The sequence below is a fragment of the Rissa tridactyla genome, chromosome Z, assembly GCF_028500815.1.
Source record: "Rissa tridactyla isolate bRisTri1 chromosome Z, bRisTri1.patW.cur.20221130, whole genome shotgun sequence".
Lineage (NCBI taxonomy): Eukaryota > Metazoa > Chordata > Aves > Charadriiformes > Laridae > Rissa > Rissa tridactyla.
In genome coordinates this window covers 12,253,393-12,279,498 of record NC_071497.1, presented here as the reverse complement: position 1 = coordinate 12,279,498, position 26,106 = coordinate 12,253,393, and the positions used below count along the sequence as shown (strand labels likewise).

Sequence of the window (26,106 nt, the reverse complement as noted above, 5' to 3'; positions counted from 1 at the left end):
CCGGTCTAAGAGGAGGGCCGCCGGAAGCAGGCAGCGCCGGGGCAGCCGCCATCAGGCACCTCCTCTAACGGCCGCCGAGTCTCGGCGCCAAAATTAAATCGTTAGGGGCGGCTGAGAGCGGCGCCGGCCGTGAAGCACTGGGGCTCCGGGACGGGGCAGCCAGCGGCTGGTGAGTGGGACCCGGCTGATTCCGAGCGGGCAGCGAGGGCTGGCTTGGCAGGGGCACCGGTGGGGCTGTGGGGAGTCGGGGCGCCGTCGGTGAGAAGGTGGGAGCGGGCGCCATAGTGGCGGCAGGGGCAAGGATGGGGCTGCGTGTGTTCACGGCGCCTCAGAGCCGAGGTTGTCCCTCCGGTGCGGTGGGGCCGAGCAGGTGGCAGTCCTGCAGGTTGGAAAGGGTTCTTCTGCCGGGTTGTGAAAGGTACGGACCTTTCCCTTCTCTTCGCCGGCTGATGGACTAAGGCCTGGCTTTGTAAGAAACCAGGATTATGCCACGGTCTTCGTGCAAGTCTGCATACAAATGTCGCGATGAGAGGTTGTGTAAAGTCACGTTGCTTAAAAATATCGATTTACAGGTTATTGTTGGGATGCTTCCTGGATCTAGGGTCTACTTGGAATTTTCCGTTTATAAATGCATAATTTTTTTGTTGTAAAAGGCATGTGTTTCCATTTTCTCACATATTTAACTGTTTGTTCGGCATGCAGTGTGATTAGTTTGCCTTTTTTTTTTTTTTTTGAAATCTGTAGGGTTATAATCCAGATACCTTTCTTCATGCTCTGTGGGGAAGACTTCTCCTAGTCCCAGAGGAACACAGAGAAGATGTACATCAAATCAATTGTTCTTGAAGGATTTAAGTCCTATGCTCAGAGGACGGAAATTCGTGACTTTGACCCATTATTCAATGCCATTACAGGCTTGAATGGTAGTGGCAAATCCAATATCTTGGACTCAATCTGTTTCCTGCTGGGAATCAGTAACCTGACACAGGTAAAGAGAGAGGGTGCCTTTAAGAAAGGTCTTTGTTCTGTCAGCAACATTTCATATTACTCTCATGAGTAATCTCTGATGGAAGACCTAAAATGGTGCTTCTATATAAAAAAAAAAGTTTGTTACATATAACTTAGTCTTATTCATTCTTGTTCTTTCTTACCTTAAAATTAAATTATAATTTCATCAATATACTACAGTAACTCAAAGTATGCAGCTTAGAGTATTAGACTAAAAATATCCACTTAAAAGGCAGCAGCCTCAAGCCGAAGAACTTTCACAGCTAAAGGCACCACTTGATTATTTGTAATAAACTTTTTCATTTCGGGGTTGGGTCTTAAAATTTGGCCAACTGGTTTATCAGAAAAAAAAAAAAAGCTGGGTTTCATGCAATGCCTGCTATTTAAAGTATATTTAAAATATACCTGCTTTACTCTTGCAAAAAAAATTGTGTGCTCTGAGATCACTTTGAATCTCTGCCTTTAGGTGATTTTTTTTATTCCCTCCCCCTTGTCTCCCATAATTGTAGACAAATCCAAGGAACACTTTATGATTATTTCCTTCTGAACTGCATTATGAATAATAAATACTCTTTAAGTAAATGTACTGGTGACTGAACTAGTCATCTGGCTTTTTTTTTTTTAAACATCTATTCAGTTTTTGTCAGGAATCTCGTGTAGAAACAATTAGCTGGCACACTCTGCCTGTGGTTTTACAACACCAGCACCTTGCAGCTCCCAAATGTCAGTCTCACACAAACTCAAATCTACAGCTAGATCTGCATTTTTTTGTATTGATTTCTCCAAAACCTACAATAGTGCACTAAAGCTGTGTAGTGAATTTCTTTCAGAAATGGATTTATTTGTTTCATGGATTTAGGTGCGAGCTGCCAACTTGCAAGACTTAGTTTATAAAAATGGGCAAGCTGGAATTAGTAAAGCAACTGTGTCTATTACCTTTGATAATTCTGACAAGAAACTAAGTCCACTGGGATTTGAAGCTAATGATGAGATCATCATCACTAGGCAGGTGAGTTTTTACTATCTGTATTGCTCAGTAACCTATGTACATTTTTACCGTGCTTAACAGGGTGACTTTTGAAGAGAAAAAAAAACCAGTAATATTTAAAGTCTCTGAGTTTTTGCAACTGAGGCAATGCTTCTAAAGTGCAACTGAGGCAATGCTTCTAGTAACACAAACTGTGGAAGCAGATCCAGTATACTAGATAAAAAAAAATTTGAATTACTTGGCAAATTAGTTTAATATTGTTAAATGTATTGTATCGATAATGTTTTCTATGGACTTGCACAGCAACATTATAATTATAAGATAATGTTCCTAAAGCAGATTATAATTTACTATTTTGTGGATTTTTCTTCTGCTTTGATATTTTCCTCTTAATATCTGAACTATGTGTTAAATTTGGACTCCAAGAGCAAAGTAACCTTTATCTTTCTGATGAAGATTTCTTCCAAGTTTAAAAAAAAATAAAAGTGAAAACTTATGGAGTTTGGAAATTTTCTTATCAATAGTGCCCTCAGTGACTGATCCTTCTTATGTTTTACTTAGATATTTTAAATGTATCTTCAGTCCAACAAAACCTGGTTTGATGTTCTGTGTAGTATGCATATGTGTGTGTAGTATGCATATGTGTGTGTAGTATGCAAAGATACAATACATGGGATTTGCTCAGAGTTTTTATCCTTCATTATAATTTATATTCTCATAATGTCAAGTCATTTTTAAATCACTTAAAGTTTCTTCCATTTCTTTTCCTTATCCAGGTTGTCATTGGAGGTAGGAATAAGTATATTATCAATGGTGTGAATGCTTCCAACAGTCGTGTGCAGGATCTCTTCTGTTCCGTTGGACTCAATGTCAATAACCCTCACTTCCTCATTATGCAGGTATTATGTTTGTCTTTATAAAATTCAAAAAGAATAGAAATTGCACTAAGTTTAAGGCAGGATAGATAGTGGAAGAACACTTAATTTCCTAATCACAGAAAAGCAACTTCCTATCGAGTAAAAATCAAATGTCTGTTAAGTACTTAAGATTTGCAGTACAGCATAGCTTGACCCTAAAACATGTGTCTTGTAGCACAAGACCTCATGTAGCAAGCTTTTTCTAAAACATATTCTAATTTTATTTTGTTTTTTTGTCTCTTTAACAGGTAAGTGTTGCTTTTGTTATAATGCTAAAAAGACAGAGATTTTCTTTCTTATTATGTGTGTTCCGTGTTAGACAGTATTTTGAATGAAGTTAGTATACCTGTTTTCTTTAGTCACAATTGAGAGCTGACCAATTAAAAAGACCCTTATAAATATCAACACAGGGACTAGACATATCCCTGAAATATTTGCAAGAATAATAAAACAGAGCAGGATCTACTGTTTCAAATGGAACTGTCCCAAATTGCGGGGGGAAGTTTTGCACCTCTTCTGCTTCCCCCTAGTTACATATGAGCTAAATCTCAAAAAAGCCAATTTATCATTAAGAGCTTTTTCCACATCATCAACTCAGTAAGACTCTAGAACAAAATACGTGCATTGCTTATTTAAGATGTAATTGGGAATGTGAAGGACAAGCCTATATACAGTATGCTAGATTAAAAAATACTATAGGCTCTTTCAAGCTTGCTGCCTGAAGAAGTGACTTGTTTGAAATTTCAAGAATTAAACAGTTGAGTAACCAAGATTATCCTTGTAGCAAAAAAACCCCAAACACAAAACACCCCAAAACCCATGTTTGAGTTTATAATATAATGTATGAAAATGGGGGGGGGGGTGGTTTGCGGGTTTTGGTTTGGTTTTTTGATATTACATGGTACACAACCACCATTCTTTTTTTATCTTCTGTCACCAGGGACGAATTACCAAAGTTCTAAATATGAAGCCAGCAGAGGTAAGAAAGTTGCAGTAGTTTTTTGTCTGAAGTTTTACTGATTTGGTTTGAATGACAAGAATCAATGGGGGAGGAGGGAAATTATATCAGAGGGCGATGAGATGTTTATTCAACTCGGTTCTGAGTTGAACCTATCTAACATAAGAAGAAACATCAACTTCTTGTCACATTGCTTTCTTTTAGCTTTTAGCTATGATTGAAGAAGCAGCTGGTACTAGGATGTATGAATGCAAGAAAATAGCTGTCCAAAAAACCATAGAGAAGAAGGAAAGCAAACTGAAAGCGATTCAAACGGTACTACATGTTGGAAAGTATACTTTCTTTTGTATTTGTTAAAGATAACTGAGTAACTAGTGTAGTCTGTTTCTTAACTCTTAGAATATTTCATTTCTACACCCAGAACTAGATATTCATGCTTAAACATAAGAGTTGTAAAAATATTAATAGAAATGTTCTGTTTTGTGTTTCAGGTCTTAAGCGAGGAGATCACTCCAACTTTACAGAAACTGAAAGAGGTATCAAAAAATAAGAAGAGTGGTAGGGCCCTTAAAGTACTGAAAAAATACTTTGAGCTACCCTGAAACTAGTGTGTCGTGGCTAAAACAGCAGCATTTGTAGAGTATTTTCAACATGTAGAATATATTCAACATTCGTGGAATATTTTCCACGTGGATAAATTTTATATTCTGTCCAAATACATAAAATGTGTCATTTGGGACTTCCAGGAAATCCTAGAGAGGAATGTAGGGAGAAGGAAGAAAACAAGAGAACTAGATAAAAATAGAAGATAAAAACATATCTTAATTCTTAAAAAACTTGAGTGAAGTGATATTTCTGCCATACAATCAATTGTACAAGTGTTTTTTTAATGTAAGAGTTTCCTAAGCAGGCCTGCAATATACAATACTGAATATATTATTTAACATGGTGAATTCTTCATCTTATCTGCAAATAATAATATTAGTAGAAGTGCTTAGAAGATTTCTATAACAGTCCTACTTAACATTATTTTTCCACCAAATTTTAGAGATTTTTTTTTATTTGTGTGTTTCCAGGAACGATCATCCTATCTAGAATACCAAAAAGTCGTACGAGCAATAGAACATTTAAGCCGTCTCTGTATAGCTTATCAGTTTGTTCTGGCCGAAAAGACACAGGCATCCTCCTCTGAAGTATTAGGAGAAATGCAGGCTAATGTAGTGAAGCTTCAGGAATCAATGGCTGAAAGTGAAAAGAAGTTCAAACAACTTAATGAAGAAATAGCAGAGATGGAAAAGAAAAGGGATGAGGTAAGTGAGAATAGAATTGTGCTTGTCTAAGTATCAGAATACAAGGAGTTATATGAGAAGGAAGTTATTTTTACAGATAATACACCTGTGAATTTTTATCTTCTTCTGGTGGGTTGTTTAGATTATGCACTGCTTATTGTCATTCTTATCCATTGTCTAAAAGACACCCAATTAAAGTTTTTATTTGTCTGAAATGCTTTACTTCCAATCACTGCAAATGAATAATAACTGAAGAATAGAAACTGTTTGCCTTCATGTTTCCACTCTGTGCATTCAGTGGTAAGTTTTGCCAGAGATTTTTTTTTGTCCCTTTTTGTTGTTGTCTTAAAAGAAATACACTTCAAGTAGGATACTCTTGTTCAACAAAAATCAGTACTGACCTCAGTTTTGGAGGCAGGAAATTTGGTTACATACAGGATGGCCCATAGGGTCATGCCTTAATGCCACTGTTGTACAGGGGCAGTGTCCCATGATGTGGTGGTTCAAGCTTCAGTGGTGGCTTGAAGGTAGTTTGGATTTCGGAGGGAAGAGATGTTCTAACCTCTTTGATTGGAGTTTAACTGCCTGCTTGATCAGATATTTGTCTCCTCTTCTACATATAGCTGTGAATGGAAGATGAAATACTACAAATATTTATATTAGTTTCTTAGGCTGAATTAAATTTCTTTTATTTCTGATTACAGGAAGTTGGTGGTACGCTCCGTTCACTGGAAGATGCACTTTCAGAAATTCAAAGAGTTCATACTAGAGCACAAAGTGCCCTTGATCTCAAGACGCAAAACTTAAAAAGTGAAGAGAAAAAGTATGAAGACCTGGTAAAAAGTATGCAGGAGGTAAGATCTTCATATATAATTTTCTTTAAACACTAAATTAAGTCAGTTTGAGAGGGACAGCTGTTTTTTCTTACCTATTATAAGAAAAATCCTATGATTGGCAGGAATTACATCAGGAAAGCAGAAACAAATGGTAAGGGCATTGTTTGATTTGTGCAGCATAGGTAGTTGATTCCCATTAGAAACAAATGTGATGCATATACAAAGAAAGTGCTACTCTTCATGTTTGCCAGCCCTCTGTTAAGCTCAGGAGAGATCCTTATAGCTTCAAAAGTATTATTCTGTCTTGACATGTGGTATTCATAAAATTAAAGGAGAAACTTCTGCATTGCATATTTTTGACAGTTGATTTTTGTTTTTTTTTAATGCAAAAGGCGCACTGAAGAATACTCTACCCTGGAAGAGGGGTAGATTTAGGTTAGATTTCAGGAAGAAATTCTTTACTGTGAAGGGTGGTGAGGCACTGGGACAGGTTGCCCAGGAAAGTTGTGGGTGCCCCATCCCTGGAGGTGTTCAAGACCAGGCTGGATGGGGCTTTGAGCAACCTGGTCTAGTGGGAGGTGTCCCTGCCCATGGCAGGGGGGTTGGAACTAAATGATCTTTAAGGTCCCTTCCAACCCGAACCATTCTGTGATTCTGTGATTTTAGATATTGGGAAGAAAGTTCCTAGTTCTTGGGCAGTTGTCATCTCTTCCCGTATTTCACCTTTCTATAGATCTTTAGTGCGCTTATGGCACAAGTACACACTTGAAAACATTCAAAGACAAATTGTAAGATCACAAAATCTGACAAAGGGCCATAGAAATGTAGTTGATGAAACTGCTCTAGCTCCTCATCTAAACAACATGAATGTAAACTTAGTGGGACTCAAGTTCTCTCTTCCTTTTTCTGTTTTTATTCTTTGTTTTGCTGAAGGATTCTAAAGCATTAGTGTCAAAGGAGAAAGAAGTAAAGAAGATAGAGTCAGAGCTAAATGCTTTACAGGAAGCAAGTGAAAAAGATGCAGATGCTTTAGCTGCAGCACAACAGCGTTTTAATGCTGTGTCAGCTGGCTTGTCCAGCAATGATGATGGGGAAGCAGCTACTCTTGCTGGGCAGATGATGGCCTGCAAAAATGAAATCAGCAAAGCAGTCACAGAGGCTAAACAGGTAAGAATAAAGACTCTGCCTTTCTCATACCAGCCTTCCTGCTTCTTTTGAAAATTGTCTGAAAACCAAATGGCACACTCTTGAAAGGTCAGTGAAAAGATTTGCAGAGTATCTACAGATCTATATGTTTTACAAGCTGGCATATGCATGAAGGTGAATTTTTGATAATATATATATCCTTGCATAGATATAGACGAATAGGGAAAGCTATAACACTGCTGTGAGGAAGTATAGTAACTGGCATTTGAGACATAAAGTAGTACTCGCAGTACTCAAGTGACTGATGGTCACAGATAGGAAGAAATGAAAACTGCATGCTTGATTGATATGCGTTCATTCTATAGAGCTTTCTACAGTAAAATGTAATGGAATCAAAATAAAGATGCCTGAGACTGAGTGGAGAGTTCAGAAGAAACTGTTTTCTCCTTAGTTAAATTGTGTGCTAGTCCTATGACTGAAACAGGCACCACTTCTTTCGCCTTAAGATAGGAAACCTTTGCTGGGGCAGTTCTCACGGTGGAATTTAAGTTCTCACAGTTGAAAGTGCACTTTGCGTGTCTCATTTAACGAAAAAATTTTGGGGAGAATAACAAGACAGCTGTGTCCCACATTATTTTACCATGTTTCTTCTCAGACTCTATTCATGTGCTAATATGAGTTACTGTATCCAAATACATGATTTATGGTTTTATTTCCAAATCATCTGTGCCCTTACTTTTAAAAGCCAAGGCTGCTTTTTGGCATTTCTGGAACCAGTGGAAACTTGTACAAATTATATGAGCACCTTGCTAGTGCCAGTGTTCTAAATGCACCTGCAGGATTCTCTTTGAAGATCTTCTGGTTCCATATTTCCTTACTGTTTACAGACTCAAATGAAGTTGAACTATGCACAACAAGAATTAAAGACAAAACAAGCTGAAGTTAAAAAGATGGACGGAGGCTACAAGAAAGACCAAGGAGCACTTGAAGCTGTCAGAAAAATGAAAGAAAAACTAGAGAGCCAAATGAAGGAGCTGAATTATGAAGGTCTGTACAGAGTTGTAGTGCATCCTGGGGAAATCTGAAAAGGAATATATAAATGTGGTGGGTTGATGTTGTCTGGCTGCCAGGTGCCCACCAAACCACTCTATCACTCCCCTTCAAATGAACAGGGGAGAGAAGGTATGAAAGGTTCATGGGTCAAGAGAAGGACAGGGAGATCACTCAGGAATTACTGTCATGGGCAAAACAGCCTCAGCTTGGGTAAACTAATTTCATTTATTACCAATCAAATCAGAGTAGAATAATGACAAATAAAAACAAACCGTAAAACAGCTTCCCCCCAACCCCCCATTTTCCGGTGCTCAACTTCACTCCTGGTTTTCTCTGCCTTCTCCCGTCGAGTAGTGCAGAGGGACAAGGAATGGGGGCTGTGGTTAGTTCATTATGCATTGCCTCTGCCACTCCCTCACACTCTTCCCTGCTCCAGCATAGGTCCCCTGCGGGGTCACGGGACCTGCCAGGAGCCTGCTCCAGTGTGGGCTTTTCATGGGGTCACAGCTTCCTACAGGGCACCTGCTCTGGCGTGGGATCCTCTACGTTCTTCAGGTGGATATCGGCTCCACCATGGACCTCTGTGGGCTGCAGAGGGACAGCCTGCCTCACCATGGTCTTCACCTTGGGCTGCAGGGGAATCTCTGCTTTGGCACCTGGAGCACCTTCTCCCCCTCCTTCTGCACTGACTTTGGTGTCTGCAGAGCTGTTTCTCTCACATATTCTCACTTCTCTCTACCAGCTGCTGTTGTACAGCAGTTTTTATCCATTCTTAAATACGTTATCCCAGAGGCGCTACCACTGTTGCTGATGGGCTCAGCCTTGGCCAGCAGCAGGTCTGTCTTGCAGCTGGCTGGCATTGGCTCTGATGGACATAGAAGCAAAGGAAAACAAAAAGATTTACTCTCCACTTCCCATCAGCAGGCAATGTCCAGTCACTTCCTAGGAAGTGGGGCCTTGGTATATGTAGCAGCTGGTCTGGAAGACAAACATCTTAATAATGAATGCCCCATCCCATCCTCCTTTCTTTTAACTGTTACTGCTGAGCATGTCTTTGTATGTTATGGAATGTCACTTGGGTCAGCTGTCCTGGCTGTGTTCTCTCAGCCTCTTGCCCACCCTTAGCCTACTGGTGAGAGGGGAAAGTCGAAGAGAGCCCTGATGCTGTGTGAGCACTGCTCAGCAGTAGCCAAAACACTGGTGTGTTATCAACACCATTCTACCAGAAATACACAGCACAGCACCATGAGGGCAGTTATAGGGAAAGTTGACTCCATCCCAGTCGGACACAATACCAGAAGGAACTGAAAAACCAAGTGTGCTGCTTTCATGCACAAAGAAATTTCTATAGTCAAAGCTCTGCAAGTTCTTGGTCTTCCACAGAAAGTAGTTTAAAATAATTTGTTTTTATAAACTTAGGGCAAATCTTTTAAAGTCGCATGGAAAACTTAAATTCCATCTAAAATTTAGATGGAAAAAGAGACCAACCTCCCTATTTCTTCCTGGTTTTTCCTGCTTAAAACACTTTTCAAAGTTCATTTCTCATTCCTGATAATGTTTGTCGCAGAAGCTACTGAAAATGGTAAACTGATATTCCAGAATGACACTCAGAGAAGGACATTAGACTTTTTAACTCTTTCTTTGCATGTTTGGTATTGTGATGGTGTTAAGTTGTCCAAACTGGAAATTTACAAAGAATTTTAGAACGTCTTTTCATTAAGTATTCTCTACATATAGGTACATAGACAGTGTAGCATACCAGTTTTTAAGTTAGTAGATTTCTGTGCTCTGGATGTTTATCTGCTGTTTGTGTTCAACTCTAAAGAAAAGAAAGAAGCAGCCCTTTCAGCAAAAAAGAAGGAGCTGACTAGTGACATCAGCCGACTGAAAGAATTGTACGAAGGCTTAATGGCAAAGTTTCCTCATCTACGGTTTGAATACAAGTAAGATCTCAGTGTGATCCTAAAAGACACTTGAAAGTGCTTTTTGGGGTGTTTTATGCATGGCTTACAAGAGTTGCTTTCCTTTTAGTGCCAGTGAATAATGACTATCTTACCTGTGATGCAAGTGAAGGCAGGGGAGGAGAGGCAAGTCAGGGAATTTTAACTGAATTAACGGGCAGCAGGGAAAGTGATAGAGTCATTCTTAAATGGCATCCTTATCAAAACCACTGGAATTAAAAATTTTGTATGTTGGTGTTTGCAAGCCGTAACTCAGCTTCAGTAGGTAAAACTGTAGAATCCGAAGATCTAAACTGCAAAAATATGTAATCATTACTTTTCAGATTGCCGCCTGAGAACTGTGAGTAGGCTTGCTCTGTGGAGGTCATTGTATCCGTCTCCACCAGTCAAATATGTGTATCCCCAGGTTTATTTGCTTATGTAATAATCAGTCTGAACATATATTCCTATAGCTGTGCTAATAATAGGACCCATAGTAAAAATCAATTGAAAATTGCGTGAACAAATTTTACCAAAATCAGGAAGGACATTCTTCTAATGACTTTGTAACTGACTCTTTATTGGGAAGTCTCTTGCCCTGAAGTATTTAATTTAACCATTTTCTGTGTTTTTTTTTCTTAATAGAATTTAGAACTTCTTATACCAATATAATAAGTAGTATTAGTTTTTAAAATATATTTTTTAAGATGTGTGGGAGAGAAACAAACATGTGATTATCACAATTTAAATTTATTTTAAGGCATCCAGAAAAAAATTGGAATCCAAACCATGTGAAAGGCCCTGTTGTGTCTCTTATCACTGTGAAAGATCTGTCCAAAGCAAAAGCCTTAGAAGCGGCAGCTGGAGGGAAACTCTATAACATTATTGTGGACACAGAGGTATGTTTATTATTTTAATACAGAACTCTGAATGTTGAGGTGAGCTCATGAAATTCAGGGTTAGCAACTATGTGCATTGTTAGTGAATGCTTAAGAGGTGGTTCGGACCCATGTACATGTTTAAATCAGGTCAAGAGAGTCATGCATGGTTACTGGCAACAATATAGAATCATAGAATCATAGGGTTGGAAGGGACCTCTGGAGATCATCTAGTCCAACCCCCCTGCCAGAGCAGGGTCACCTAGAGCAGGTTACACAGGAACACGTCCAGGTGGGTTTTGAATGTCTCCAGAGTTGGAGACTCCACCACCTCTCTGGGCAGCCTGTTCCAGTGCTCTGCCACCCTCAGGGTAAAGAAGTTCCTCCTCATGTTTAGGTGGAACTTCCTATGTTCAAGTTTGTGCCCATTGCCTCTTGTCCTGTCCCCGGGCACCACTGAAAAGAGCCTGGCCCCATCCTCCTGACATCCACCCTTTAGGTATTTATAAGTGTTGATAAGGTCACCCCTCAGCCGTCTTTTTTCCAGACTGAAGAGACCCAAATCCCTCAGCCTTTCCTCATAAGAGAGGTGTTCCAGTCCCCTAATCGTCTTTGTAGCTCTCTGCTGCACCCTTTCCAGCAGTTCCCTGTCCCTCTTGAGCTGGGGAGCCCAGAACGGGACACAGTACTCCAGGTGCGGCCTCACCAAGGCAGAGTAGAGGGGGAGGATGACCTCCCTTGACCTGCTGGCCACACTCTTCTTGATGCACCCCAGGATGCCATTGGCCTTCTTGGCCACGAGGGCACATTGCTGGCTCATGGTCATCCCGTTGTCCACCAGGACTCCCAGGTCTCTTTCCACTGAGCTGCTCTCCAGCAGGTCAGCCCCCAACCTGTCCTGGTGCATGGGGTTATTCCTCCCCAGCTGCAGCACCCTACACTTGCCCTTGTTGAACTTCATAAGGTTTCTCTCTGCCCAGATCTCCAACCTGTCCAGGTCTCTCTGTATGGTGGCACAGCCTTCCGGTGTGTCAGCCACCCCACCCAGCTTGGTGTCATCAGCAAACTTGCTGAGGGTGCACTCTGTCCCCTCATCCAGGTCATTGATGAATATATTGAACAGGACTGGACCCAGTACTGACCCCTGGGGAACACCACTCGTCACTGGTCTCCAACTAGACTCTGTGGCCCTAATCACAACCCTCTGAGCTCTATCTTTCAACCAGTTTTCTATCCACCCCACTGTCCATTCATCTAACCCACACTTCCTAAGCTTCCCTATGAGGATGCTGTGGGAGACCGTGTCAAACGCCTTGCTTAAGTCAAGGTAGACCACATCTACCGCCCTCCCCTCATCTATCCATCTAGTCATGCCATCGTAGAAGGCTATCAGATTAGTCAGACATGATTTCCCCTTTGTGAATCCATGCTGAGTACTTCTGATAGCTTTCCTTTCCTCCACGTGCCTTGAGATGACACCCAGAACGAGCTGTTCCATCATCTTTCCAGGGATGGAGGTGAGGCTGACCGGCCTGTAGTTCCCCGGCTCTTCCTTTTTGCCTTTCTTGAAGACTGGAGTGACATTGGCTTTCCTCCAGTCCCCAGGCACCTCGCCTGTTCTCCAGGACTTTTCAAAGATGATGGAGAGTGGCCCAGCAATGACTTCTGCCAGCTCCCTCAGCACTCTCGGGTGCATCCCATCAGGGCCCATGGACTTGTGAATATCTAGATGATCTAATTGGTCCCTCACTCGCTCCTCCTCAACCCAAGGGAAGTCTTCTTCTTTCCCTGTTACTTTATTCAATGCCTGGGACTCCTGAGGGCTGGGCCGAGCAGAAAAGACCGAAGCAAAGAAGGCATTCAGTAACTCTGCCTTCTCCACATCCTCCGTCATCATGACTCCTGCCTCATTCAGCAGTGGGCCTACAACTTCTCTGGTCTTCCTTTTGCTTCCAATATACTTGTAGAAGCTCTTTTTGTTGTGCTTGATGTCCCTAGCCAGGTTTAATTCCAAGGCGGCCTTGGCTTTCCTTGTTTCATCCCTGCACGCTCTGGTGGCATTCTTGTAATCCTCCCAAGGGGTCAGTCCCTTCTTCCACTTACTGTAAACTTCCTTCTTCCACTTGAGCTTTTTCTGAAGCTCCCTGCTCAACCATGCAGGTTTCCTGCGTCCCTTGGCCGATTTCTTTCTCTTAGGGATGCACCGATCCTGAGCTTGGAGGAAGTGGTCTTTGAATATCAACCAGCTTTCTTGAGCCCCTTTGCCTTCCAGAGCCCTAGCCCACGGGATCTCTCCAAGCAGTTTCTTGAAGAGGTCAAAGTTAGCCCTCCTGAAATCCAAGGTTGTAATTTTACTTCTTGTTGATGTTTTGTGGATAGTACCCATGATCCTGAACTCAATCATTTCATGATCACTACAACCTAGGGTGCCGCCAACCTTAATGTCCTCCACCAATCCCTCTGTGTTTGTCAGTACCAGGTCTAGAAGTGCTCCTCTCCTTGTTGGCTCCTGTACCACCTGTGTCAAAAAGTTGTCATCAATGCACTGGAGGAGCCTCCTGGACTGTGCATGCCTGGCTGTGTGGTCTTCCCAGCAGATATCGGGGTGATTGAAGTCCCCCATGAGAACCAGGGCCTGCGATTGCGAGGCTACCTTCAGTTGTCTGTAGAAAGCTTCATCAGTTTCCCCATCCTGATCAGGTGGCCTGTAATAAACACCCACAACAGTGTCCCTCATATTTGCCTGTCCCTTAATCCTCACCCATAAGCTCTCGACCCGCTCTTCATCCGCCCCTAGTGAGAGCTCAATGCATTCCAAATGCTCTCTCACACAGAGTGCAATTCCACCACCACGCCTTGCTGGTCTGTCTTTCCTGAAAAGGACATAGCCATCCATGACAGCATTCCAGTCATGCGAGTTGTCCCACCACGTCTCAGTAATTGCAATGAGATCATGGCCCCGCAACCGCACACAGACCTCCAGCTCTTCCTGCTTATTCCCCATGCTGCGTGCATTGGTGTATAAGCATTTCAGAGAGGGAGTTGCGTGTGTAGTTTTGACCCTTGAGATGTGGTGTGCCTTCTGGCTTTCAGAAATACTGGCACACTGGCCCACGAGCGCTGAGCAACTACACCCTGGCACCTCACCAGCAAGCCCAGTACCATCCCCACCCCCCTTCAAATCTAGTTTAAAGCCCTCTCAATGAGCTCCGATAACTCTTGTCCTAGAACCCTTTTTCCCCTAGAGGTCAAGGTATTCCTGCCTGTTACCAGCAGGCCAGGCGTTTTGTAGATCAGGCCATGATCAAAGAAGCCAAAGTCCTGCCGGCAGCACCAAGCTCGAAGCCAGGCATTGATCTGCTGGCTCCTTCTATTTAGCCCCTCATCATTCCCCGCAACTGGGGGAATAGACGAGAACACAACTTGTGCTCCTGATCCCTTGACCAGGCGTCCCAGGGTCTTGAAATCTTTCTTCATTGCCCTTGGACTTCGTCTTGTTACCTCGTCGCTGCCTACCTGAAAGAGCAAAAGTGGATAGTAGTCTGAGGGCCGTACCAGGGAAGGAAGCATCCTCTTCACGTCCTTGACCCGGGCCCCAGGGAGGCAGCAGACCTCCCTATGTACCGGGTCCGGCCTGCATATTGGGCCTTCTGCTCCCTTCAGTAATGAGTCACCTATGACAAGGACCCGTCTTTTCTTCTTTACCGCAGAGGTTTTGATGCAGGGGGAGGTCTGACTAGACCTTGCTGACGGCTCCAGGGTAGGAGAAATAGGAGAAATATTGTGCTCGTCATCATCCAGGTTCCTCTGTAAGAGCACTGTACCTGTTAAGTAATGGCACCTGGGAAGATGGGGTAGTCATCGGGCAGTCTCGAGTGCAGCGCCTGTTGCGCCGCGCAGGAACTTCCTGCCATTGCCCCCTGTCCTCCAGGTTACCGCCTTCAGTTGAGGTGAGAGAGGATATGGAGCTCTCTGTTGCAGGGGTTCTATCTGCCTGCTGGGTTTCTGTCATGGGATGCAGGATTCTACTCCAGGAATCTATCTCCCTCTCACATTCCCTGATGCTCCTCAACCTACTTACCTCCTCCCTGAGCTCCACGACTAATTGGAGAAGATCCTCTACCTGAGCACATCTCCTACAGGTATGCCCATCATTGCCATCCGACACTGGCATAAGAGCAGGGCATACCCTACAGCCCGATGTCTGTGTAGTAGCATGTTCCCACAAGAGCTCCGTCTGAGAGGCGGCATCAGACCTGGTGGTTGTGGAGCTCATGGACGCCACAGTCATCTTGCGAGTAGTTACCATCACTACCTAGCCGGGTTAGCAGTCTTTCCGCTCTATCCTGCACGAAACTGCTGTGCAGACCGCTGTGATTGGACTGGTGTGTCACACCCTGCTTGGCCGCCCCCTTCACCAGCCCAGGAAGTACACTCTCGTTGTGGTGCACCTGGGTGATACCTCGGGTCACACCCAGGGAACGCCCACTTGCAGCTCGTTTGCTCAGTGCTCCAAAAAACGCTCCCAAAAGGTTTCTTTTATGAGGGGGGAGAGTGGTCCCACCCTCTGCTCGTTAACACCTGCTGCCGGGGGTGGTGGCTCCGCCCTCGGTTCCTCAGCTGTCCCCGCCCCCCAGAAGGGCCGGGTACCGGCTCGGGCTGGCCCCTTTTCCTGGCTTTCAAAGCCTCAAAAACGAGCCCCTGGCCGTTTCTTTGCTGCGATTTCCTTCCCCAGCACAGACTTACCTGCACTGGAGCTGATCTCCTCGGCAAAATATATTCCTCTTGCAGTGCCCTGTTGTCTTACTTTACAAAATCAGTTATATATTCAGGTATGCTTTGTAACTTTTCTTCTTTGAGGTTACTGGCAAAAAGCTTTTAGAAAAGGGTGAACTAAAGCGTCGATACACCATCATTCCACTGAACAAAATTTCAGCCAGGTGTCTTGGACAAGACACGGTCAAGTTGGCCCAAACCTTGGTATGTAAATAAATACAGCATTTAAACTATTTTCCTTATGTACCTTTTTATTTTTTCTTTGCTAAAAACATGAGCTTCTTAATTGTTATAGTAATAATAATTTCTATAGGGCTTGAGGGTGTCCTGATTTTATTTTTTTCCTTTGTATCCTTTCAGCTATACAATGTTTAAATGGATATTAATTATTCTACTTTTAACTGAAATTGTTTTAAAATGTAATCATGTCTTTAGAAAGTGTTTTTTTTTCAAGAGAAGACAGAAATTTAATTTGAAAATTCTTACAATTTAAGGCATACTAATTGCATTTCATTTGATTTCTAGGCTGGTCATGGTAACTTGCATTTAGCCCTGTCTCTAGTTGAATATGAACCTGAACTGCAGAAAGCAATGGATTACGTCTTTGGAACAACATTGGTCTGTAATAACATGGATAATGCTAAGAAAGTGACCTTTGACAAAAGGATAATGACAAGAAGCGTTACACTTGATGGAGATACGTTTGACCCCCAGGGCACTCTGCATGGAGGCAATTGCTGGTTTTATTCATATAATAATACCGTGTGTCTGTTGATTTGTTTACTGCTCTGCATGTTCTTTGTACAAATGAACAACAACCTTTTTGTTTAGACTCATAGTGGAGATAATAAGATGTGTTTTAACAAAGATTTGTCAGTCTTGAGCTGAAATAAAATTGATTAGACTAAGAAAAAACTAGTGGCAAACTTTTTTCATAACGTAGTTTAGATTTTAAATACCTAAATTCTTATTTGGCTACATAATCCTCATAATCCTCTTGGGAGGAGAAACGCTTTGAATTCAACCACTTTTTGAACTAATTCATAGTTAATTTGAGGTAATTTCATAAATTATGAAAAGTTAGTTGATTTCAGAAGAAATGCATCTGTAGTATTCAAAGTCTGCAGAACTAAATTCTGTAGCAGATGAGACTGTCTTTCTCTACTGAGAACTACTGTAACTTTAACCTCGCTGCCTTTCTGTTTTGTAACTAAAACAAGTCATCAGCCTGCTTCTTTATTAACATTTAGAATGTGCTGTTTGCCAGTGGTGAATGAATCCCCATGTCTAATTCCAATTAGTTTGACTTTGTTTTTTTTTTTTTTTAAACCAAACAGGTGCGTCCTCACAGGCTGCACCAATATTGTCTAAACTTCAAGAAATGAAAGTTGTTGAAGTAGAACTCAAGACAAAGGAGTCTGAACTTGAGAGTGTGGAGAAGGAGCTGGCAAGTTTGAAGAATGTTGCTGAAAAGTAGGGTTTGCCCTATGAAATGTCTATCGTTTCTCTTATGTGACTGAGTAAATGTAATATAAAGAAGTATTTTTGGAGGGCATAAGCCCTGTTGAGAACGTAATATGCAGAAAATTATTCCCTTCCTCCCCCCTCCTCACCCCCAATTTAATTTGTAAGTACAGCAATCAACAATCAAATTTAGTTTTTAGATAACACATGCAAGAAAATTTTGTTTTGGGTAATACAGAGATTAAAAAAAGCATACAATGTCTACCTGAAACCACTTGAAATTTTCCAGAGTTTCATGAAGTCCACTGAAGAATGGAGCTGTTCCAGTCATATTTTGTAACACCCCTACAGAATTTCAGTTTGTGATAGCTCTTATTTTTCTCCCAAGAAAATATAAACTAAAGGGGATATCTGAGTGATATTGCTGTAAGGATTTAAATTAAATAATTTTAAGTGTATTTGATTTTCAGCTACTGAATTAATGAAAATCTTTTTAAGAATATTAAACTATTGTTAGTCAGTTCTGTAAAAATCCCCTGAGGAGGTAGTGTTGTGTAATATACTATCTACCAGCTGGATTTATTTTTCAAATTGTTTTGAGTTGTAATAGACTTCCAGAAATATGACTGAATGGAAGAAATGAGTTTTGCTTTTACGTATTTTTTCTTTAATACTTCAGCTTAGCATTTGTCATGCTGCCAGTTGGAAAAACTCCGAATTGTTGCCAAATTCCATGTCTTGCATTTTTTAGTTTTTAATATACTTTATTGGGGCTACATAACCAGGACTTGCATATGTAATAACTTGCATACCCACAAACTTCGCAATTGTTGTTAAAGAAATTATATCAGACTTTAATTCATTTAAGCGCATTTATCCAACAGTCATCATTGTATCTTGCATGAGAACGGGAATCTATGTATTTCTTTATCTACTTATTTCTGTGTCTACTTACTTCAACTGTGAAATGGAAGTGCTGGACACACTTCATTATAGCAGTGCATATCATTACTGTCTTCAAAGGTATCGGCAACTGAAGCAGCAGTGGGAGATGAAATCTGAGGAAGCAGAGCTGTTGCAAACAAAGCTTCATCAAAGTGCTTATCATAAACAAGAGGAAGAGCTGCTTGCCCTGAAGAAAACCATTGGTGACAAATGGGTTTTTAATCTTTTAAGTGAAAATTAATTGCTGAGAATGAGGTGGATATTTGTCTGTTTGAGCAGCAGAATTTTTGCTGAAGAAAAAAATATTTTTAGCTTTGAAAATACTAGCTTTATATTTTGGAATATGTAACAAATACAGAATCACAATAGACTTGCATAGAGGTGACTTACATAAGGTTGGTCGTTCTCTTATAGTAAAGGTTATATTCTTATTAAGTGTTTTGTATACTTTATGATTAAAGGAGAAAAGGGAAATTTGCAGGGAAGTTTTTAAATGGATTTAATCCCATATTTGAGTAATCTTTGTTTTTTCCAAGCCACCTGTTTGTGTAGATATTTAAGGTTAGCAATATAAATAGTTTGCCTAACAAGAAGGCGTTGGAAAGAAGTACTGTTCGTATAGCTAAGGAGAAATGTAAAAGGAAGGAAATGCAGCAATAAGTAAAGAAAATGATGGACGCAAGTGATACAGGTGTAAACATAGTATTCTAGGATTGATGTAGTATCTTATTAGATAGTCCTCTGATTACTTCTTGATCATATGATTTGCATATACTTGGTCCTGTCAAAAAAAAAAAAGGGGGGGGGGGGAAGTGTGTTTTCACTAATTTTAATGACTGTTTGTCTATTTGGTGCCCTACCAGTAACGTGTAACAAGAGCACATTGTCCTAAAGTAATCATTGAAATAGCTGACTTCAGTAATTAGCAAACATATAACCACTTTTTTCTGTTAGAAGCAAAGACTAATTTATTTCAATTGGAGTTCAGGATGTAAATGTAAAGAAAAGAACAATGCCCAATCTCAGTACTGTACTTCTTGATTCAGCGGAGTGTGAAGAGACATTAAAGAAAACTGAAGAGAGCCAAAAGAAAGCAGAAGATAAATACAAGTTATTAGAGAGTAAAATGAAAAACGCAGAAGCAGAACGTGAAAAAGAGCTAAAAAATGCCCAGCAGAAATTAGATGATGCCAAGAAAAATGCAGAGGCTTCAAGCAAAAAGAAGAAAGAAAAGCAGCAGGTAAAAGTTCACCTTTGTTGATTATTTCTCAGTGTCAAAAGTGGTTGCAGCAATCACAAAGTTTGATTTTCCTGGAGCCTTAATACTGTCAGATTTGGAACTTAATATACTACTCTGTAGTCATTGACGTAGAAATTGCTGATGCCTTTTTTTTTTGTGCGTGTGAGATTTGCCACCTTTCTGAAGAACAGGTACTATTAATCTTCTGCAGCATTTACTACATCAAACTGAATCTTAATTCTTTCTGTTTAATTGTAACAAATTTGACAACATTTTTCTAGGAAGTAGAAACTTTAGTTCTGGAAGTTGAAGAGCTAAAACAAGAACAGTCCTCCTATAAACAACAGGTAGAGGCTGCAGGTAAAGCCATCAAATCCTACCAGGAGCAAGTTAATGCTATGGCAGCTGAGGTGTCTCAGACAAAGGTAAAAGTGAATAATGTGTTTCGTTATCTGTGTTGATGTTACTGAAGATACGATTCCCTAAAGCTCAAATCATAATGTCTATTTTATTGTTTGGATTTTCTTGCCAGCACTCAATTCTGTTTTAGCCTAGCTAGTTATTCTTTGACTCTGTTACTGCATGTGAATTTTTTCTCCTTCCTTGTTGTGTCCTTCTCTTCTAACAACTAACACCAGCTTTTCAAAGCAAATAAATGGCTGTTTGATTTGCTTTTCAGAAATCTGTAGAGAAATCACAGAAGGAGCTGGCGAAGCAAAAGGAAGTAATTTTGTTACAGGATAAAGCAATTACAGACAAATCTGCAGAGATAAAAAAATACAGAGAACAAAATAATGAATTACAGCTTAAGCTTCAAGCATTAGAACACAGCATCGGCAAACATCAACAAGAGAGTGCTGATGCTGCTACCAAGGTATTTCAGAACTGTGTTTTTCCTTGCATCTTGTGACCAAGAACAGTTATTTCCCTTGCCACATGCAAAGTAAATAGCCTTTTTTCTTAATAAGCACTGTCATACTTGTAGCTCTTGATGTGAAAAGTTTTATCCCAGGAGGAGGGGGTGGAAACTGCAAATTTTAACAGAGCTTGTCAGTACGGACTAATAGAGAGTAGATCACAGTGAGAAGGTGATCAATGAGAAGAACATTCTGAGTGTAGGGACAAATTAGGTAACTAATTAAAGAAGCTAATGCCAAGATTTAGTGACAATGGCTTAGCCCAAATATAGAAAAATGTATTCCGCGTAAATGTGATGGGGATATGTGAAAGCTCCCTTAAAGTCATGGTTCATCTAGAGTCTTGGAAATCACATGAAGCATTGTAAAGGTATGCACCTGTGCTGCGTTGGGATGGAAGGATTAGTGTTGCAGAGTCATTTCAGGATTATTTTTTTTAATTATTTTTCATTTGCATTTGAGAAGGGGGGAAAAAAAAAGCCTTAACATATCTTCTTGTTTACAGTTGACCAACATGCTGAAAGAGTATGAGTGGATAGCTTCAGAGAAAGCACTTTTTGGGCAGCCAAACACGGCCTATGACTTCAAAGCTAATAATCCTAAAGAAGCAAGTCAGAAGCTGCAGAAGTTGCAGGAGAAAAAAGAGAAGCTGGGAAGGAATGTGAACATGGCAGCTATGAATATGCTTTCTGAGACAGAGGAAAGGGTAAACATTCTGTGCTTTAACTTTTATGGTGTTGTGCATAATGTAGCTTTTTATTTTCATATGCTCTATTTCTGAATACACTAAAAATAAAACTAAATCTTCATGAGGTAGCAGGAAAGCTTTTCTTAGATCTTTTATATTAATCTTACCTTTTTGAACTAGTCACTTGTGCACTAGTTTTGTAGGTTATGCCTAAACTTGACTTTGGATGGTAAAACCAGTAATTTCATTCCTCCCTGCCCCAGTCCATCCTAAGTTGGCAGCAACAGCATTAGGCAAGCTTTGTGGTATTACACTATCTGAGAATTACATCCTTTATCAAAGGTTGGAGATCAAAAAACTGTTCATCTTCAAGCGTGGTAACTTGAAGGTGTTCCAGGGTTGTCTTGAATTCATCTGTATCTTGAGGCTATTTCAGGATTCCAGGATTGTCTCAAAACTGTCCACTGAATGACACTTCAACTTTTCTAGTACTGTTTCATGATTAGAAGTGGCTTGTTCTTCCTATCAGCCTCCAGAAACATCCTTTCTTCTATGGAAAGGCAAATGAAATATGATTAACTTCAAGTGCAACTTTCAGAGTAATACTGGTCTTCCTCTTTGATGATTGTTGAAAATTCTAATGCATTAATTTGTAAATAATATCCTAAAACTCAAATCCTGCATACAGCTAAATGAATGCATTGGATCTGAATCTTGTGATTAATGGCTATTTCATGGTTACAAAACCAATACGCAGTGAAACTGAAAGATTAGCACAAAATGTATTTGAGCACAGAGTTCATTGAAATGAATCTTTTCTTCTCATTGCACTAGTACAATGACTTAATGAAGAAAAAAAGAATTGTAGAGAATGACAAGTCAAAAATTCTTGCAACTATTGAAGAGCTTGACCAGAAGAAAACTCAAGCTTTACATATTGCTTGGAAAAAGGTATGACACTTGAAATGTAATCTTCACATTTTAGCAGAGGATCAGATTTATTGTAGATTGCTGTTTGGCTTTTCTCCATGGGAAAAAGATGTTTCTTTCCAGAACTAATCTCCCTTGCCTAGTATTTAAATTATAAAACAACCACTTTGTTTCTCCTGTTTCATCTCACTTTTGAGAACAAGACATGACTTCTCTGAGAATTGTAAAGATACAGTTAAACCTGCAAAACTACTTGACCATTCCTTTCTAGAGTCCACAAAAACTTAAGGAAATTTAAGCTACTGGCATGCTGAAATCATTGTCTGTCACGTGGAAGCTGGACAAAAGTGATACAGTCTATTTTTCTTTTTGTTTCCTTAAGCCAATATTTGACCAGAGCTAAAATCCTCTGGTTCTGTGTAGCCCCGTATGGTGTAGGGCTGTGGACCTGGGCTACTGTTCCTGTCACTGATAGGATAGGTGATATTGGAACAGAGCAACAGCTGATTTATGTTTCTGTTATCTAAGCACTCTGCCTTCTTACTAGTTCTCTCATATCGTGAACTGTAACAAAAGTACAAAATTTTCCCTTCCTCTTTCTACATGGAAAACTCTTGACACATTCTTTTCTGCTGTACCAGGAGAAGTTGTACTTCTTGGCCATTGAGAAGATTCATTATATCAAAGACTAAATAGCTTACAAACGGTTTTAATTATTACTGTCCATATTCAAGATATTGCTGACAAAATGGTAGCTTTTCACTGCAAAATCTTGTCTGGCAAAAATTAGTGAATTATATGTAAAAGCATCATGGGTGGTGGAATAAGTGCATTCTCGGATGCATTCCTTGATTTAGGAAATCTTAATCTACATTTACAAAGTTGTGTCCCATCCAGTACCTGGACATTGCCTAAGTAATCCTGGGAAGAAAAGGAGTGGGGAGCTTTCCGGTGTGTGCCTCTTACAAGGTTTTTATACATTTAATAGTTCTTCAGTTGGAAGAAATCACAAATTACCAGTTATAAATCTGAGGTAAGGCATAACCTGGCTGATAGCATAAAGAAGCCTTCTAATAGTTCTTTCATTTGATCCTTCTAAAATGCTTAGTATAAGGTGTCCTCTATGTATATCCCTTGGTGTTGCTTCTCTTTTCAGTACAGAGAAAATAAAAGATTCCATATGCTAGTATTTTGTCACTATCCTCTATGTGCTAATCTTCAAGACATAAGAAGTCATTGGGTTAAATTGGGAAAGATGGCTAGACCATAGCGCAGCTTACCACTAAGTTTTTAGCTGTTAGTGCTCTTGATTCAAGGCATGTACATACATCTTTTGTGGTCTGACTTCTAGGTGAATGAAGACTTTGGTTCCATTTTCTCAACGCTTCTGCCAGGAGCCAACGCTACGCTCGTAGCCTGTAAAAAACAGAATGTCTTGGAGGGTCTGGAGTTCAAAGTTGCCTTAGGAAACACCTGGAAGGAAAACTTAACAGAACTCAGTGGAGGACAAAGGTTGGTAAACTTTGTGGGTTTTTTGTTTCTTTTCCATTGCAGTTGTGTATATAGTTCACATGTCCAGCTAATTTTAGTTCAGAAAAGCAAAAAATGAATCTTTTCCCTGGTCAAGTCAGGGACTCTGTCTCCTTCCAACCTGACTTAATATTGAAAGCATTAATAATTCAGTGCAGCTTAAAGAGGAGTCTGACTTAGAACAATGCATTACTTGGTATATGATAACAAACAAAATTTTACTCCATGGAGAAGTGACAAAAAATTAATTGAGTGGTGAGAAAACCTCATTTAATTCTAAGTAATGCAAAGGTACCATTGAATTAAATGCTCCAGCCTTTGAGTTGCAATCTCAAAAATTCTACATAGACAAGTTCTGCCCTGGTGTCAAAGTAGTGACAGTTTTCTTCTGCAGTGATTACAGCTACTGTGTAGGGTATGTGCTTATTTGCAACTTCTAAGGAAAAAATCTAACACTGAAAAGTAGAAACAGAATTTAGGAAGACATGAGGCAGAGACATAGAACTTTCTGAAGGACAGAATGCTTTGAGAACTGTACGTTGAAGAACATCACTGCAAAACTCGTAATTGAAAATAGGTAAAGCAACAGTATAATTTTAAATATCATCACCCAACTAACTTGATCTTCCAAAAAAAGAAAATGTAACATTTGCCATTTCTGCCAGAAGGCTTCACATTTTGAAATCGGAAGTTGTGGCAGAAGCTGTCATTCTGTCTCTTCAGAACTTATAGCATGAATCTGCTTTTGAGAGAGCATTTTGTTACTACCAAACAATTGTTTTCATAAGCCAAAGCCTCTCAAACAAGAAGGTAAAACATAACTTTCTTGTTCTCTATATTAGATCATTGGTGGCCTTGTCCTTGATCTTATCCATGCTTCTCTTCAAACCTGCCCCAATTTACATCTTGGATGAAGTGGATGCAGCCCTTGATCTCTCTCATACCCAGAATATTGGGCAGATGCTTCATACTCATTTCAGACACTCCCAGGTATGATCTTGAAACTATTGTGATCATCTGTTTGCGCTTTGTTATTTTCAGCGGCAGCCTGCCCCTGAGGAGTCTCAGCTCTTCAAGCATTTTATTCCAGAGATGTGTTGTTTCTAAGTTGTTTCAACTGGAGGTTATGCAGATGATATGGCAACTGTGAAACTTAAGTGCATTACATTTTAACGTAAGCTGTTGCTGTAGTGTCTAAAAACCAGGGACTAATAGGGAAGAATATCTGTGATATGATCGATTTCAGGCATGACCACATCCTGAATAATTTTTTTTTTTTTTGCTAGAGTTCTTTAACCCAAGATTTAAAAATATTTTATTTTTGACTCTGTTGAAATAAGCCAGGCAGTAGTGGAAAGCATCTGTACCACTGTGGCTTGTGCATGAAAAAAATCTGTAGAATTGAAGAAAATCATTACTCCGAGCGGAAGGCAGCACCTACCTCTATTTGGTGGTAGGACATGACCTTTCCAAGTTATTAGACAGATGAGGGGAACATTTGTTACCAGTATTGTAAAACAACTCGAGCAGTATCTGTAGACTTTGAAAGATCCTGCATTCTTACAAAACTCATGGCAACATTTTTTCCAGTGGTCGATGCAGCACTAACGGACGTTCTGTTGTGGCCTATATCCCAGACCAGGCGCTGGGATACGGACAGAGACGCACATCGTGTACATTAACATTCTGTTGGGCTTCAGTTACGTTTAGAGTATTTTTTTTGAAGAATTACCACCAAGATATTAGCCAAATAAAGTAAAAGGAATCCTCTTTTTAGAAGCCTTTTCCAATGTTTAAAGTCTTTATTTGGATGGCAGCATTTACTTTAAGCTTTCTGATTTGTTTTAGTTTATTGTGGTGTCCTTGAAGGATGGAATGTTTAACAACGCAAACGTCCTCTACAAGACCAAGTTTTTGGATGGGGTATCCACTGTTGCAAGATACAATCAGCTTCAAGGCAGAGATAATGCATCTTCCCTTGAGAAATCCCAGAAAGGACGTAAGCGTGACAAAAAAGGATGTGTAGAACTGGGAAACCTCACCAATGGTTTCAATGTTGCAAATGCAGTAGCAGCTTCTTAAATGTTATCTGTCCCCAGGCTAGAGGTGGACCAGCAAGAAACTGTCTAATTTTAACTTTCTTTTTTTTAAAAGTATTTTCAACCCTGAAAGGGTCTTTTATGTTTTAGTTTTTAGTTCGTATCCACACCTCATTAAGAACTGAAATTCACAAGAAACTATTAGCAGAACTGGCTGCATTTGTTCCTGTTGGTGTCCCATAAGTAATTTCCATCATTTACACAAAGATGTGCATGAACAGTGGCTCTGTAAGCTCAAGAGGAGGAAATGAAGACTTTGAATGAGGAAAATCTGATTTGACTTGCACATTTACAGTGTTCAGAAAACCAGTTGCAAAAGTGTAAACACCATCTTTGTTTCTTGTTGAATACCACAGAAAAGTGGCATACCAATTTTTAAGCTACTATTAATTGCTTTTTGAGGACCAAGCTAGTAATCAACAATTTTAGGTCCCAAGTTTTGTAATTTGCTGCACTGTTTTTACCAATAAATATACTAAACTACAACCTGAATGTCTACCTGCTTGC

The 26,106-nt window shown here is 40.2% G+C and overlaps 1 protein-coding gene across 3 annotated transcripts; it reads left to right on the top strand.

The window, feature by feature from the left end:
• The first annotated feature begins 48 nt into the window (after positions 1–48).
• On the top strand, positions 49–26,074 carry SMC2 (structural maintenance of chromosomes 2). Of its 3 annotated transcripts, none has more exons than XM_054184593.1 (26): positions 49–169; positions 745–985; positions 1,865–2,014; positions 2,770–2,892; positions 3,851–3,889; positions 4,073–4,183; positions 4,360–4,404; positions 4,945–5,178; positions 5,862–6,011; positions 6,927–7,160; positions 8,027–8,186; positions 10,018–10,135; positions 10,893–11,031; positions 15,871–15,990; positions 16,312–16,516; positions 17,124–17,259; positions 18,274–18,398; positions 19,242–19,435; positions 19,717–19,860; positions 20,115–20,309; positions 20,858–21,058; positions 21,875–21,991; positions 22,959–23,003; positions 23,322–23,482; positions 24,343–24,490; positions 25,349–26,074. In XM_054184593.1, exons 2-26 carry the CDS (start codon positions 818–820, stop codon positions 25,580–25,582), a joined length of 3,696 nt encoding a protein of 1,231 aa, XP_054040568.1. In that variant the 5' UTR covers positions 49–169; positions 745–817; the 3' UTR covers positions 25,583–26,074. The 3 variants fall into 3 exon arrangements, with proteins under 3 accessions (XP_054040568.1, XP_054040570.1, XP_054040569.1); XM_054184594.1 differs by lacking the exon at positions 49–169 and adding an exon at positions 399–418; XM_054184595.1 differs by lacking the exon at positions 22,959–23,003 and having other exon boundaries at positions 50–169.
• The last annotated feature ends 32 nt before the right edge of the window (positions 26,075–26,106 follow it).

What these genes read in the sequence shown, in the direction of transcription:
- SMC2 (XM_054184593.1), top strand. Translation starts at nt 818, where the DNA reads ATGTACATCAAATCAATTGTTCTTGAAGGATTTAAGTCCTATGCTCAG. An exon ending in TGGAAAAGAAAAGGGATGAG is followed by an intron (nt 5,179 to 5,861) that starts GTAAGTGAGAAT and finishes TTCTGATTACAG; the next exon opens with GAAGTTGGTGGTACGCTCCG. An exon ending in TGCCCTGAAGAAAACCATTG is followed by an intron (nt 18,399 to 19,241) that starts GTGACAAATGGG and finishes TTCTTGATTCAG; the next exon opens with CGGAGTGTGAAGAGACATTA.